The sequence below is a fragment of the Limanda limanda genome, chromosome 12 (genome assembly GCF_963576545.1).
Source record: "Limanda limanda chromosome 12, fLimLim1.1, whole genome shotgun sequence".
In the NCBI taxonomy this organism is placed as follows: Eukaryota; Metazoa; Chordata; class Actinopteri; order Pleuronectiformes; family Pleuronectidae; genus Limanda; species Limanda limanda.
In genome coordinates this window covers 8,066,912-8,083,366 of record NC_083647.1, presented here as the reverse complement: position 1 = coordinate 8,083,366, position 16,455 = coordinate 8,066,912, and the positions used below count along the sequence as shown (strand labels likewise).

The 16,455-nt window shown below is 39.6% G+C and overlaps 1 protein-coding gene across 1 annotated transcript in view; it reads right to left on the bottom strand.

Annotated features, from left to right (window-relative positions):
- kif6 (kinesin family member 6) overlaps positions 1-16,455 on the bottom strand; it is a 53,207-nt gene that overhangs the window by 14,060 nt on the left and 22,692 nt on the right. The window contains exon 13 of the mRNA XM_061083297.1: positions 10,184-10,381. Within this exon, the coding sequence (XP_060939280.1) occupies positions 10,184-10,381 (198 nt within the window). The remainder of the gene's footprint in view (positions 1-10,183; positions 10,382-16,455) is intronic.

Below are 16,455 nucleotides of genomic sequence, written 5' to 3'. Positions count from 1 at the left end.
GTACTGAGTGATTATTCTTTTATTCGTGTTTTTGCATTTCACAAAATTTTCAGGAAACCAGATGGCACTTAAATACAATAAACGGGCACAGTTCGGACAAATGCTGGATACAATTAAAACAACAAAAAAGATTTTGAATTTCCTAAAAAGAGAACCAGTTACTTGTTAATTTTTTAAATAAAGACAAAGTAATGTTTTTTTAAATAAAAACTTGAATAGTTGATAATCTATAGCTGAAACTGGAAACTAATAATCAGAGGCTACTGTTCAAATAATTTTGGTCAATCCTAAAATGAGCTAAAACAATTCTACCATCCCAACAAGACTGCATCATTATCATCCCTCTGAAATAAAACCACTATGTCCACTATCCTCATGCAGGTTTGAACAGATCTGAGCTGTTCCCACATGCACTGATACTCCACGTCTGGCAGCCAGATGTGATCTAGTGCCCCACTGATTTAGATGACCTCCCACCCATTCCTAATTACAAAACTGAACCACTATTATGCTGCCATAGAGTGAACATAACACAAATATAAACAGCAACTCTGAACGGGTCAGCATTACATAGTGGAAGCCCCCTACCTAACTTTGGCAACATGCCACATGTAAGTGCATCATTTTGGAGACAACATCCTGTTGTTTTTTTAACAGGCTAGGGATATTATCTAATAGGAATCTTTATATTCTCATTAAAAAGCTCTATACATCTGCTTCAACGAAACAAAAACATACAAAGGTTACATGTTTTCTCTTCTTTTGAACATACATTTTGGTAGAAAATGACCACATTTCGCGAACAATTAAAACATTACGTTAAATTCAGAAGACAACATTTAACTCCCTGCTGTGAAAATATTTTAAAGTACAAATACATTTCGTTGTATTTAGCTGATGCCCATATCCAAAGTGATATATACATGCTTTCAACCATGAGGGTACAAACCCTGAACAACAAGAATCAAGTAGGTTCAATTTGCTTCAAAAAACCCAAACTATAAAGTGCTACATGTAAGTGCAACATACAAGGGCAACTAAACAGATTATTTGTGTCTTTTCTTTTCTTTAATATAAACTCCAGAGTTGACTGTGGCAGTAAGGGAGCAACAAGCCGATTGGCCAATGCAGAGCGGAGTGGACGGGCTGAGGTGTAAGGTTTAACCATGTCCTGTATGTAGCTGGACCCGATCCGTTCACAGTACAGTACGCAAGTACTAGTGTCCTGTAACGGATTGGGGCAGCCACTGGTAGCCAATGCAGGAACAAGGAACGGAGTAGTTTGAGTAAACTTAGGTTAAATGCCAGTCGAGCTGCAGAGGTTTGATGCGCTTGTGTTTCTTTTTATTTCTTGGACTTATAAATAAAAAGATTGAGCCCCCTTGTAGATGATAGATATTTTCTCTCCATGTCCTGAGATATTCGAAGGCCATTCTTCTCACACAGCATGTTCAGGATCTAATCACAGATATTTACTAGATGTGAGGGTCGTTCCAAAAGCTTCAGCTTGTGTTTCTTGAATGAGTTGCTGATGTGTTGTGAGGTCTGCTTTAGATCATTGTCCTGATGTAGAACACAACAAACACAGCTTTTCTGATTGTGGCCAAAGAGATCAATTTTATCATTTGTCCACAGCAATCGTTTCCAAAACAACTCTGGCTTCTCCAGATGTTGCTTTGCAGGCTGCCGCTCCTGTTTCTTTTCAACCTGCAGGTCCTTTAGAGTCATACAGGATTTTTTCCCCTTTCTTTTTTGGCTAACTGTTTTCGTCATCTTCCACAGTTCACCTTAACTGCCTTTATTTAAGGACATGACCGGGACAGGGTAAAATTTAAACTTGAAAAAGCTTTAATATCTTCTTATAGCCTCCACCTGCTTCCTAGGCATTATGCATGCATCATTTTAAGATTCTCCTTCAGTTTCTTTTAGAAACCCATGAGGGTTGAGTATTAACACAAGCTTTAAAGAGTCAGAACAGTCATCTAGCTCTGAAGTTGTCAGCTGACAATATTTGCTTTATACAGCATGATATGTCCCACCAGGTCAATAGAATCCTAATGAGTCAGTGACGTATTTTACAAGTAGAGCCAAGTACAAACCTTTGAACATGCCACAATTACTGATTTATATTTAATTGTTTTAAGATCATGGAATAAAAGTAAGTGCATTAACATCTGAAAAAAACTCCATATAATGTTTTTACTAAATGGTACGTATATTTTCTTTCTTCTCCCTTCCATAATCTACTAAAAGTGTTGTCCAGACTACTTACATGCAACTGTCTCTGCTGTGAGTTAGATTGATTTAAAAAGAGGCCAACATTGTATATAGACCCTGAACTGCTGTGTGATGCTGCATATAATCAGGTTGTGTTGTCGTTTGTCACTTTTTGCATTCTCAGAGAAACATGTTTGATAAGTAGCATTGTCGTAAAGTGTGGATGTGCTTTTAGTATCTGGCGTTAAAAGCAACCACAGATATGTCTGGAGTTTTCTTTCTCTCTCACCCTGATAAATTCAATGTCCAGTAAAACTATTTTTAACACCCTTAACATTTTTCCCGTAAGCAAGACTCCACTGGATTGTGTCTTACCTAATCGTATAATGAAATAGTAACCATCATTGTTTTGTACGATTCCCTGAAACCCCGTGGCTTCACAAAGACTTTCAATGAATCCCATCCTTGTTAAAAATGAGTGTCGAAGATGTCCAAAGACACAAGGGATGGTAACTCATGTGAGATCAATTGTTGGACAGCCAGGAATGTTTTTTTTCTTTATTTTTGGAAAGTCCTGATTGAAACCAGCATCTCGCCGGCATGTGTTGCAAGAGCAAACCTCAACAAATCAGTCTGAGGGTTTCTAGGGGGAAATTCGCTCCATTCGCCTCATGTAAAGAGCAACATTCCGGAAATGTCTGAGAGTGATATGACATCATATTATGTTGTACTAAAATAATTTGTGGGGTAATGAGATCATAGACCTGAAGCCAGGTTTCCTAATTCTCCTTTTCCATGCAGACCACAGAGGTTTCACCGGGGAGGAATATGCTGTCAATATTGTTGCTGCTTCAACAAATTTTTGAAATCAAATACCGGCAAAGTGATGTATGACCACAGTGTTCCATCAATTTATTAGGAGAAGAAGAATGTCTTACTTCAGCTGTTGACAGAAGAAGTTACAATTTGTTAGCTTGATTGAAAAAGAGCAATACTTCAAGGTAACTGCATATGTGGCCTCCTACAGGGAGACGAGGGGGGGGGGGCAGTAGTATTTGACTTTCTGAGATGTCCCTATTGTCTCGGGCTTCTGGTGCGTTGACAGAAATGTGAGGAGTGCCTGCTAGAATCATCAGCGTCTCCTTACATGCAAGCAGGATTTATGTTAAGATCTAACTGTCCCTGTAAGTCTCAAGTCTCCTTCAGCCTGAATTACAACAGGAACACCTTGTCGATTCATTAGCCGTCTTTTAACACTGACAAAACAGTGGTAGAGAAAGAACACAGAGCATCTGTAACTGTGAAAACAGACGATAAATTGGCGTCCGAACAGCTCACAGAGGCATCGCAGACTCGGAGACGTCTGTTTGCAATTTACATTGCACATAGTAGAAAATCCACTATTAGGAAATCAAAATCCTGTAGCAGACAGTTTCAACAGAGACAGTGGTCATCAGAATGAGAAAAAAAACTCCCTCATGTCCACCGTTCACGTTGTTGGTGAAGCTAAAAGCCCAGTACTAAAAGACGTATGTGGAAAGAGTCTATCTGCCATTCAACGAACATGACTGGTTTCCATGGAAAGGTCATCATCATTACATTTACAGTTAATCTTCAGGGGACAGCGATTACCCTCACTGTAACCATAGAGGCTGCTGGCAACAGCAGGATGCTCAGATTAAACCTACATTTAAACATATATAAACATTCAGTGATCCATAAAGCATGAGGAAAATATACTTGTAGTGCATTTATTTTAAATTAGAGAGACTGAGAGAAATGATTCAATACATATATATTGTTTGGCTCTGAGTCTCCAAGTGGGTCACAGAAAATCGACACTCCAGATGTGAAACATATCAATGTAATGCTGTGCAGAGCACAAAACAACTGTGTCAGTTTTGTGATCCTACAACGTTTTGCACATTCAGAGTTTTTATGGGAAATTCAATATGTAATTGATTGTAATGGCTTGTCGCAATAAAAAAAGGTTGAAACCCCAGTATCAACTGAAAAGAATCCCTGACACCAGGTGTGCTTCAAAATTTCACATTGTTAAAGTCAGAGGCTCGTATAGTGTGTCCGCTGACCCTCTCTGATCTCTGGAACAGCTCGATAGGTTCTTAAAAGCTGTTGGTTCCTTGAGGGCATCGAGATTTCCCTGCTGGTTAACAGCTGATGGAGAAAGAGGCAGAAATATCTCATGAAGTATGAGAAAAGTGGAGAAACATTCCAGGGCAGACATGTAACAGCTCACAGGGGACACCAGGATCTGGGAGTTTAGAACGGGGAGAGCACATTTTCCACAACAAACTGGACAATAATATACAGCACCAACATTTTTGGCAAATGCACCTAATTATTGTATAGTCTGGTTCATGAGTGATGTCCTCCTCTGTTAACACCACCTCGGTTCATGACTCCAAAGCAATGTTGAAATTAGTGAAGCTGATTATCTCACATTTTTCTCAAGCACTTACGACCCAGCAACAAAGTCCAGTCATAAATACTTGGAGTTTGTCAGTGTCATATTTAAGGAATTTGCCTGTGTAACAGTCACATTCACACGCAGCCCAAGCAGACATCTTAATGACAACGCTGAACTGCCTTACATTATTATGTGTGGGAAAAGCGACCCAGTTGAGGAATTACCACAGTAAAAGCAAATGGGAGCAGACTGGAGTGATTCACTCACTGTGGGGTCAATGAGTCACTATGTTTAAAACTAATGGACTGGCACTATTTCAAACATTACAGTTTAGTATTTAGTCTTAAACAGAAGCTACTGGAGAAAAAAAGATGATTACATCATGAGCCTGTTTCCTAGTATAGACTGAGAGGAATCATCTCTGCTTCACAACTTGAAACTACTGTAAAGATTTGATCCTCAACATCTCTCTTTGACTAATTTCTCTTTGATTCTCCCTGCTCACACATGGATGTAATGGACCCCGTCTTTTTCATGATGGAAGGCAGCACAAAATGGTGCCAAAGTGTAACCGAAGTGTCTTTGATAGTTTTTTCATATTATGAATAAATGCTCTTGCACCCTGCTGAGCGATCTTAGGCTGGTTGCTCTTGAAGTAAGTTGTGGTCAGATGCATTGTTTGATGCACTGTTGTCTCGAGACAGTGAACAGCAAAGCTTTTTTAACCAGCAAAAACCTAGTCTGAAGGCGAAGGTGCAGTATTTCACTTTTCTTAGAGCACATTATTATGACGGGAAATGTTTCCTTTGCAGATGAGTGTTTTCTCCTCCTACCTAACAAATCCACTGTGGTACAGGTGCACCTGGCTTCTCAAAGAAGTGGGATATAGCACTCTGATTTGTTAGTTGCACGTTAAGCCCAACATACACCAGTGATGAAATATGTGATCCGATATTGACAAAGGTAATGAAAACGACTACATCACATGTGATGATACCTAGCGATAAAGTGACCCTCAAAGAACAAGGATAATGGATGGATGGTTGATGGATGGAAGGCTTATGATGATACAACTGGAAAACTCATCATCTCCACTGTTCCAGGTCTCAGAGTCTACAAATAAAATCTGTTTGGGAGGTGACATGCAATTGTTGCAAGCTCCACCTGCTATATTTCTCCATATGCTCTGGTATTGATCCAAACTTCACGTGGACTGGAATGTGACATTTGCAGGGAAATGGAAAAGGAAAAGAACAAAAAAAACAACTATTTTTGTTCATATTTTCTGCATGCAGTCAGCTGGGTATAGACAATTTAGCTGGCCAATGTCCAATCAGCGCCCGAGGGGCAGCTGGAGCCTGGACAGCTGCATGTGAGGACACAGATGGTCAAATGGAGTTAGAGCAGATTAAATGGACTGCATGCTAAGGTAGTGCTTATGCACTGCTCACATCTTCCTTTTGATGTGGCGTCTCCGTAACTCAAACTAATGGGTAAGTGATGATTCCAGAAACTCAAAGTGCAGTACTGAGATTTAAAAGACGATATCATACGTATGTGCTGTAGCTCTTCACTGGGAACACTGTCCATGTTGTTAGCAGTTCATACATCAAGTTGTGGTGATGAATATATGTCCAATTATCTCTTTTATACTAATATACAACCAAATATTTCAAATAAGATGTATATTTATATATGTAAAACTAAACTAAGCTAAGTCAGTGGATAATGATGTAGACTTAGCAGAGATTGTCCCTATGCCAAGATCATCTACGAGGCTATTTACCAGATCTTATTACAATTAATATCATATCATTTTGATCATTTAATTTGAGTGCAGTGTTACTAATTTATTAAGTGTTCTTGCCAACAATTTTCTGCATTATTTATTCAGGGAGTCAAGTTATAGGGTCAGAGCCCATACAATTATTCACAATAACGTTTTTGAGTTAGAGAGTAAAAGACTCGTGAAATCTCATTTGATTATTATCCAGCTGAATTATGAATACATGTGATATATATTATTATATTACATTATATAATAGTACATGTAATATTTCAATGCTTGGAGTGCATTTAGAAAATTGGAGAAATTCAACCTCCATAGATGGACATTCATTAATGTTTCTGGATTTGATTTGACAGATGCTCATTGTCATAATTTTCCACTAAATGTGCAGTAGAGTAAAGTATACCAAGGTAAACCATCTTTTAATATCATACTTTGGAGTGCACTATAATTGACTATATCTGTTTACAACTACTGTAAAAAAAAACACAGAAGCAGCTTTATCAAATTAGTCTCATCACTGTCTGAGCTTTCAGTGAATGTGGTCAAGAAGCATTAGATGTCTCACAACCACAGGTCAACAAGCAGAAGTTAACTCCATGAAATTAGAGAAACCTAATGATTCTTAATCTGGGTCATCATATTATATAACATATAACTCTGAGAGACTAATTCACATGGTGCATCATTTATCAGTTATTTTAGAAACCACAGCTTAATAGCCATCTATCACATTGCTCCTCATTGTCCCCTACGATGAGTGACTGATCCGCTTACTAATTCTGTCTGGACTGAGTTCAAACATGTGTTTGTTTTTTAATAGAATCTTCTTTCAGAGACCCTGTTTGCAATTACCGCTTCGCTGGCCTTATTACCACACTGGGCACCATTACGCAAAAATGTCGAGGAGGATGAGGGAGCTGTGGTTAGCGCAGACAGGAGTGCAGCCTCAGTCTGATGAGTAGCTGGCTCGTACTGCTGTGCCCGTTGGCTATGAGTGAGCTCGTTATGAGGGCTCAGGTTTATCATCACACTTTAGGCTCCACTTAACCAAAACTAAACAGGAAAAGCCAAATAAACACGGCTGCTTGCTAAAGGGGATATCATAAAGCTTGATTGGCTTGACTTTTACCAAACGCCACATTCAGGAACAGGAGTCCTGCGAGACCTGGATGTACCCACAGCCTGTGAAGGGGCGCATATACAACCTCAAACTCAGAAACCCAAAAGACCTGGATTGGACAGAGCATCCAAAACAAAGTCCAGCGTCATGTCTCTGCTACTAACTCAACAATCTCTGGGTCTTCGATTCTCCTTTAGTTCAGTGACTCATTAACTAAAACCTGCTGTGGCAAAACAACAAGATTATTTGACCAACTGCAACTAGTTTGCAATGATCACTTTGTAAGTAAGAAATCTTTAACCCCTTTCAGGGGTACTTTATCTCACAAAGATTCATGCAGGTGTAGATTTGTAACCATTAATAGGATAACAATGTGAAGCGGCTCTTGATATTGCAGAAAATTTCAAGAAAAACAACACAACAAATCATAAGTGCAAAAAGCCTTGAAACCTGAAAGATCAGCTTCTGGCTGAAAGCTGCAGTCAAGACAATGTGACTGTAGGAATAAGTGTCCACAGTTGATGTATCTGATAGTAGAAGTTTTGTTTCATATGGAGACGCTGCCATACGTGAAACCAACATTTTCGTAAACCTTGTGTACCCGAGTTAGTTATTCCAGAGACGAATGATGAATGGTGTCTTCTCTGTTTACTCTGCAACCTTCTTGGGCCCTGGTCCCTGCCTCACGTTCCACTGAGCATTAGAGGTTTTAAACTCATCAGCTTTTCATCAGCAACAACTAACAGGTTTAATTTACTTTACTGTCTTATGTGCTTGGCTGACATGACTATACTGGGCCACTTGAATGACCTCCAAAGAAATCTCCTAAACACATGCAATCCCACTGATGACATTGTTTAGAAATAAGCCAGAGAGCTCTGGGACGTAAGACTGTTCACCACTTAGTCAAATCCAGAAATCAAGGATTTGTCATAACCCCACAGGCGACCTCAACAGGCACACTGAAAATCAGCAGGACCACAATGAACTGCCCACATTCCAATCAAGAGAGATCACTCACTGTGCTCCTAGCACCTCATTTATCACAAACTCTTCCAGCTCATAGTGACGGACTGTCACGTTTAATAGAGACATGAAAATGTTTATGTTATTGGTACTTTATTATTCCCCATGCAATGTATTTGACCTAGTCTGAATAGCCTTACTTTTCAGTAGCAGTGAGAAGCCACAGTGCAGTATGATGGACAATGTAGGAGTATAAACCTTTACCTGAAACCAAGCACAGAGGGAGGAGATGCTTACTCCATACAGAGAGGCCATCAATAAAGTTCACAACTGGCATATTTCTGCTGTGAGATAAAAAAAACAACCACTGAGCCACCAAACTGCTAAATGCAATCGTTAAGAGGTTCTCATCCAAATTACAAAGAACAGTAGCAGCAGAAAAATATATGAAATAAGATAGAATCTGACCATTCCGATTGTTTCAGTTCTATGGGCCATGTGTTAGCCACCACCCTGGTCCAATAAAAGAGGGATCTGTGTTGCTCGACGACGAAATAGATTATATTTAATAGGCCTGCATTTTGGGGTTTCTGGCTTAGACAGCAGATAACCAGGCCAAGACTCCAAGACAAGTTTCTTTTAGAAAATAAGTTGGACGTTTACCCACACAAAACACAAACAGTGATGCAGGGCCAGGGAACATTTTGGCTAATCCCTGTTAACACCTATCTGCATATGAATGCAGAGAAATAAAAAAGCTGATATCCGATGCATTTCAGTCAATGTGTTTACTGCAGGCAACCAACGCCAGCTCACAATGTAATTGGTCAAACTAGAAATGGAAAGCAGAAGGATTCAGGCCTCAAAATTGTGTTCCTCATCTACAGATTATATGTATTCACATGCAGATCTGCTTATAAAGATTAGAAGTTTTGTAGAACAAGGGATGGAACAGGGATAGTTACCCCAAAATTAAACTTCATTCATTATCCACATACCACTATGCAAATGGAGGGGTGGGTGAAGTGTTTGAGTCCACAAAAAACTTCTTGAGTCTCAGAAGTAAACTTTGTAGCAGCTGAATCCGATACAATTGAAGTAACTGGTGACTGAAACTTAAGGCGTAATAAAACAATAGAAAAAACACAACATGCCTCCATACTGCTCGTGTGGTGTCATCTAAGTGTCCACAAGCCCTGACTTTCATATTGGATTCACAACAAGGTAATTTACCCCATGTTTTAAGCCTAAAAGTCCACTACCGGAAGAGGCTATGCTAGCGGACGTTGGTGCGTCTGATGGTCCGTGAATGCACCTCTTTGGAAGAGGTTGTAAACAAGGTGAAAGTAGTTTTTGAGTCGAATATGAAAGCCGGAGCTTGAAGTTTCATTTTAGGGTGAACTATCCCTTTAATGCAGTATTCTCATTGTGTGGCTACATACTCTAAAAACAACATCTGTTAACATCCTAGAGAGAGACACAACAATACAAATGGCAGCACCACATATCCGAAATATGTCATGATCCAATTTATAGAACATTTTGTATTGTTTTGAGTGATCCACCACATCCTCACTGCACCATCTGGAGCCTTTAAGAAATTGCTTTATATAATTTAAATTCAAAAAAGCAGACAAAAAGAGAAATCTTTGTATAGTACCTCTCTTCATGTACTGCACTGCTCGTCCTCCATGGTAGGTGGAAATGGAGTCTGTGCTGCCTTCACTGGACAATGGCCGTGTTGTCACGCTCGAGGCAATCTGGTAAGCCAGGGCCTGGCCACTGGTGATGTTAGCAAGCTGAGCAGCAGCATCCTGGGCCTTTTTCTTCTCCTTCTTCAACATCTTTACCAGGATACCTGTAGGCCATCAGTTAAGGCTTCTTCATGTCTTTCAACTGCACATGTCAATAATCAGGATGTACAATTAAATAATACTAAGCATTAATACTGGAGGACAATTTTCTCAATAAGATGAGGTAGCACAAAAGTAAGTAAGAAGGTCCATTGGCTTCCATAGTGATTTCCTACAAAAAACAGGTTTCATTGAGGTCTGTTAATAATAGTGGGGTGCTGACACAGCGTTTGACCTTACAGGCTCACGGAGATGACATGGTCTGTGATGGATCAGTGGAAAGAGGAGGAGCCAGGGGGGCTGCAGACACCGGGCCAAGATTCCAAGAAATCTTCTCCCACCCATGAGGTTGTATACTTGAGTCTGGCGCTTGTTCGTGTCTGACAGAGAGTAACTGAGTGGCTACAGTAGAAGCCTGACAAGAACTGCAGCTCAAATACTGTTCACACTTTTATTGCCATGACACGTCTCACTTCTCCATGCGCGACGTCTCCATGCATTAGGACAATTTACTATAATCGTTTCCTCTGCTCCACATACACTCTGCTTCCAACTCCACACAGTAATATTCTGTTTGATCAACTGCCTCCTGTTCAAACTGCTTTCAGCTGGACTCTCTTACATATTTTTTGGGCAATAACACAAAAGACCGAGCACAGCTTCGTTCAGCGCTTTCAAATTTGATTACCAAAAAGACGCATGGTTGCTATTCCTCAGCGCACCACTTGTAGAGTGACTTACCGGATAACAGAACCCACTGCTGCTGCCAACACTGATAGACAGGATAAGTCATTGCTGGCAAAGGTTTTTGGCTTAGGTGTTGAAGATTAGCGTAAATTCAATAAGTTAAATTCTCAATTCTCTTTCCTTCTCTCTACCTCATGTAATCAGCTGACTATTGGATGTTTACATTAATCCAATTTTGCCATACTCTCAATCAGCCAACCAGGTCTTTGCTGTATAACGTCCTCTTCATTCACCTACAGCCTCCATATTTAGAGCCCAACTAATCCCACACATCTCATCAGAATCTCAGCATTTTCTACATCCCATCAACTAGCACCAATGTCTCTGCACTAAATATCACTCTCGTCTCTTATTGTGCATGGCCATTGAAGAATTAATTATTCAATGGTAGCCTCTCCTGATCTGACTACCTACCAGAACTACTAAAAGGGGGAAATAGAATTGTAAGAAAAAGAATTTGATAACTGTACAAGAAAAACGTGATCAAAAGCTTAGTTGAAGTTATTCCTATAAGAAGCAGGCCTTTAAAAAAGTGGCCTTAACTTTTGATCATCATATACATGATATAAAACAATCCTCATACAATATTCATTCGGCTCCTGCCAGCTGTTTTTCCACTACCGATGGATGTGTGTTTAATGGCCTCATCATAACCCATAATTAAGAGTCAACACATTCGTCTGCTCATCGAGCATGGATCTATCATGAGATTCACAGACATTTGAGCTATGGCCAAAGAGAAACTTGGTGGTCAGCAGATAATTTGCTTAAAGAAAAAAGTCAGAGTCAGAATGTCATTATTTTGGATGATGAATGCACATCGTTTTGAAGGAGCTGGAGAAGTTAATTTATATTCCTGTTAGCCAGTACAAAGGAGATGTCAGTGGAAACAATAACATGAAGGAACCAGAGACTCCGATTACAAACCAACTATGCAGTCGTCTTAAAGCTGCCAAAATCTAAAACCTACACAGTTCCAAATAACCTACAGAGGCCAGGTCCTATGTCATTGTTTTATACAAGTCATTACTTCAGATTGTTGTCCAACAGGTTTTTCCATTATTGTAATTTCTGGCATCTGATATCTTCATTCATGCTGAACACAACCCTAGATCTGTATATAGTGCCTATTTTGTTCAGGGATGCATATTAGATCTGTAGACTGCTTCACATGCCATGTTCTCTTCTTTTGTCGTCCAACTCATGTGCATTCAATCTCTCCTTCTCATCCGTCTCGTCACTCTCTGTGACACTGTCCAATAAAGCAGACATCACAGCACAGAAAGAAAGTGTTGGTGAAATAAGCACAGCTGGCAAAGACACAATGTCCAACGTAGTGGTGCCACAAATGGGTCATTGTCCTCAATTTAAGAATTTAGATTAAAATTCAGCATAAGAGGAGAAATACAGTCTTAAAACCAAAAGGGGGGGGGGGGTCTTCAAGAGATGTGAAGTGTGGAGGTGGCTCAGTGAGCCATTTAAGTTATAGTTTATGAGTCTTGTTCTATATTAATAAAGATGCTGAAACTTTTTTGTCTCTGACTGCTGTGGTGAGAGACCCGTGGCATGGTCTATTGCCACATGCAGGTATCCATGGGTGGCTGGGCTTGAAGATGTTTCTTATGTGAAAAACTTAATTTTACACTAAATTTGTATGTAAAGTGCTTTGTAAATAAAGTCTAATTGGCTGAATGATTGATTGATTGGAGGGAAGCTACTATAAGCTACATTTTTGAGGATTTCTTTTATAACTAGTTATTAATAACTCCACCAGTGTGGATTGTAGGGTCACCAGATTAAGACGAGGCATACTGTTCAGTGAGAGTTATAGTCTAACCAGGAGGATTGTCTGAACCAGTATCTTTAAAGATCTTTAATGCTACATCTTTGCCTGTACTCTCAGGATTAAGGATCTGTGCTGGTCACTAAGTGCTGTTTTGACAATTTTTCCAACATTTTGGTTCACAACAAGAAATCTCCAAAACCACATGCCCGTTCACCAAACAAATTATCATCATTTGTCATTTCTGGAAAAAACATTAAATATATATACATATAATAATGTACAATAACATATATTTATGCTCAAAGCCCTCTATTGGTTGTAAGAATTCTGACCTCACAAGTTAGAAATGGACCCATCAACTTGACCTCAGTTCTATGGGCTCATGCTTCTTCTTCACAAAATGTTTACTTACATTCAACATAAACCACAATCCTTCCCCGAAGGGAGTTTTTGTTAACCAAGCCAAGACGTAGCTATCAATGTAAATCCCTGTCTGTGGTGTAGCAGCCGTGCACTTTCTACACCCGCCATACACCCCACCACCCCCACTGTCTCTGAAAACAACACTGAGTCGTACGTGCAGTATCGGGCTGTCCTCATCTCCAGCACTTCATTACACTGGGCTTATCAACACATCCACGTTTAACTGACAAGGCCATGAGGGCTGTAATCAGTGATCTCTGGCCAGCATCAGCTGTGGGCTTTACAGAGGTGATTACAAAAACACCTAATATTTTACAAGGACAGACGACAGAAGGCATTAACAAATCAACTTAATTTGAGCGCTCTATATTGTTTCCAAGAAAAAAACACCCCACTTATTTGGATGAAATACACATACAAGTCCAAGGCAGTTACTTGGACAATGCACAGAGATCTGAAAACACAAGACTAAAGCCAATTGTAAAGACCACTTTGGCATTCAGTAGCACAGATATAACTGCCAAGGCCCAACAATCCCCTTAAATTCAATCAAGCTGCACCAAATTTCACACACTCATTGATATAAATCCCTTAAATGTGTCTGAACTTCTCAAGATTGGCACATAATCAATCAGAGAAAATGTTGCCAAATGCCCTATCTCACAATGTTGAAAGAAAACCCTTGATCTGACCCCTGATTCCACCCCGAATCCATCAACATTAAATGGGTTCTTCCCTGTCCCATACCACATCCTTCCAACAAGATTCATGGAAATCTGTGTTTGTGAACTGCTGCACACTAACAAATGTCAATGAAACCATAACCTCTTTGGCTTAGGAAACTAACAAATGCCAATGCTAATGTCACCGTCTGAATCAACAGAGCACAAGTAAGTTTACAGCAGAAGTAATAATCAGTATTTTCAATCAAACTCAAAACACTTCACGCCATTTAAATTATTATTTGATTGTAACCAACAATTTCCGTCTGCAAAAAGACAGATTTGGGCAGTTTCGTTCAATCATCACTCATTTGCATACATGTAAACACTAATTGCAGCAGGCATCCGACCTTAATTATTGCCTGCACTGTTGTTTGCCAACATAAAATTATACAGATTTCTTCATGGATCTATGGCTCACAATCTGGATGAGCTACAAAGCTGATTCAAGTGATTTAATGGTGCATATTCATGATTACTATAATAGGTCCAGTGATGATGATTACATATCAAGTTTGTTGAATTTGTGTTGCATCAGACCAAGAGATGTATAAATTAATCTTTTAAAATTGTGAGGTTAGAAAGAGGACAGAATATATGAAAGGTGATTAAATATACTCAACATTTTATTCCTGCAAGAAATATTCTTTTTTTTCTGTAGAGGAAAATGTGGCATCGTTAAGAAATATTTTTGATGGTATACCTATAACTGAGTAGATTTTTTTTAAAGCATTTATTTCTCTATGTAAAAACCTACAATGAACAATGGTTTAAGTCATTAGGAGAACCCAGACAACTCTTTGCCACTGTGGTACTCACACTGTGAGTTACCTTGTGCACCAAATCAACTCTGCAATTGTGACTTGGTATTTCCCAAATCGTTCTTGAATACTTTCAACAGCCCGTGCAGGCCAAGAGGACATAAAACTGAATACTTAGCTAGTTGTGAATATGACCATTCATATTTTTCTACCTGAAAATTTCGTTTTTATGTCCTTCTTCCATCACTGCCATAAGAAAATATTTACATTTATGTTCTACTTCAGTCGTTAAATTAAATGAATGAACAGCTTAGTACAGTCGAGCCTCTTTATGTCACGACCGCAAAGCAAAGTCCAAGGTACTCAAATTGAAATGTATTCATCAAGACGTGAAATTTGGGCAAATCGTTTTTACGCAGCGTTACTAATGCACATGCAATGTAACTCCTTGAAGTCAGTAGAGCTCGTTAGTTCTCCGTGTTGCTCTACCAACCTGCGTGTGGATGTGCCATCACCCCAGCAGACTCCACTAAGTGTTACCAGCTGCCCCACTCCCGTGAGGAGTCAGCCATTAATGGGAACACACAGGGACAGGGGGTCGAGGTACACCCTTTTGTTTAACAGGGGACTCTCCCATAATTATCCCAGCGAGGACCCAGCGTCAGTCTGGCAGCAGCCGAACAGAAGCAGAGCTCCCAGTAAAGGTTTTAGCAGAGAGGAGCTGATGTGATTTAACTTGCAGATACAAACTGCAGTCAGAAATGATGTGATGCAGTTGTCAGGGATCTGTGTGGAAATGATGTCAGCCCTGAGAAGAGGGGGGGGGGGGGGGGGTCAACCCACACTATAGTGTTACATGCTATAGACAGACCACCTCCACCACCAGTTTAGGCTACTGCAACCTTATATACAAGCTTCACAGTGAAAGAACATAAAAGCGCTGCGGTGAGTGGAGTGTTTGCATTACGAGCTGAAATATGTGCTTTCAAACACGCACTATGGCAATTTTGGCAATTATATTTACATCATGTGAAAACCAGTGTATGACATTCTGAGAGGAAAAATCTGCAAAGTGCAGGATAATATTCAATTTATTTTGAAGAACTGAGGTTTTTGTGGCTGAATAAACAACCAGACGTCTCAATTTCCCAACTAATATGCCCCGATCTAATGACAAATCACAGCTAGAGGGGCCCATAAAGCCATTAGAAATATAATATGCAAATGCAACAAACATAATTATGATTAATAGTAATTATGATTTACTGCCGTCATTAGACGAAGACCTTGCACATTCAAACAAAATTTCATGTTTGCTTTGAATACAAGATTACTTGCACTTTCAAATGCATGTGTGTGAAGTGCTGAAATCCAACCATGCAATAACACAGGCGCTTTAGAATTAATACCTTTCTAAACAGTAAGTGTGATGAAAATGTGAGTGCAGACGCAAATTTGAGGTGAACCATACCCCACTCCATTTATTTTTGTAGATTTTTCTAAATTTTTCCCCTAATGTGGCATTTCAATCCCATGCTCACTGCATTCCTCATCCCTGGTAACTCCACCATTCATCTGGGGAGGTTGAGGCCTGAGCTGTGCTTCCACTGGTACACATGGCGTCTGTTGTTCTTTTAAAT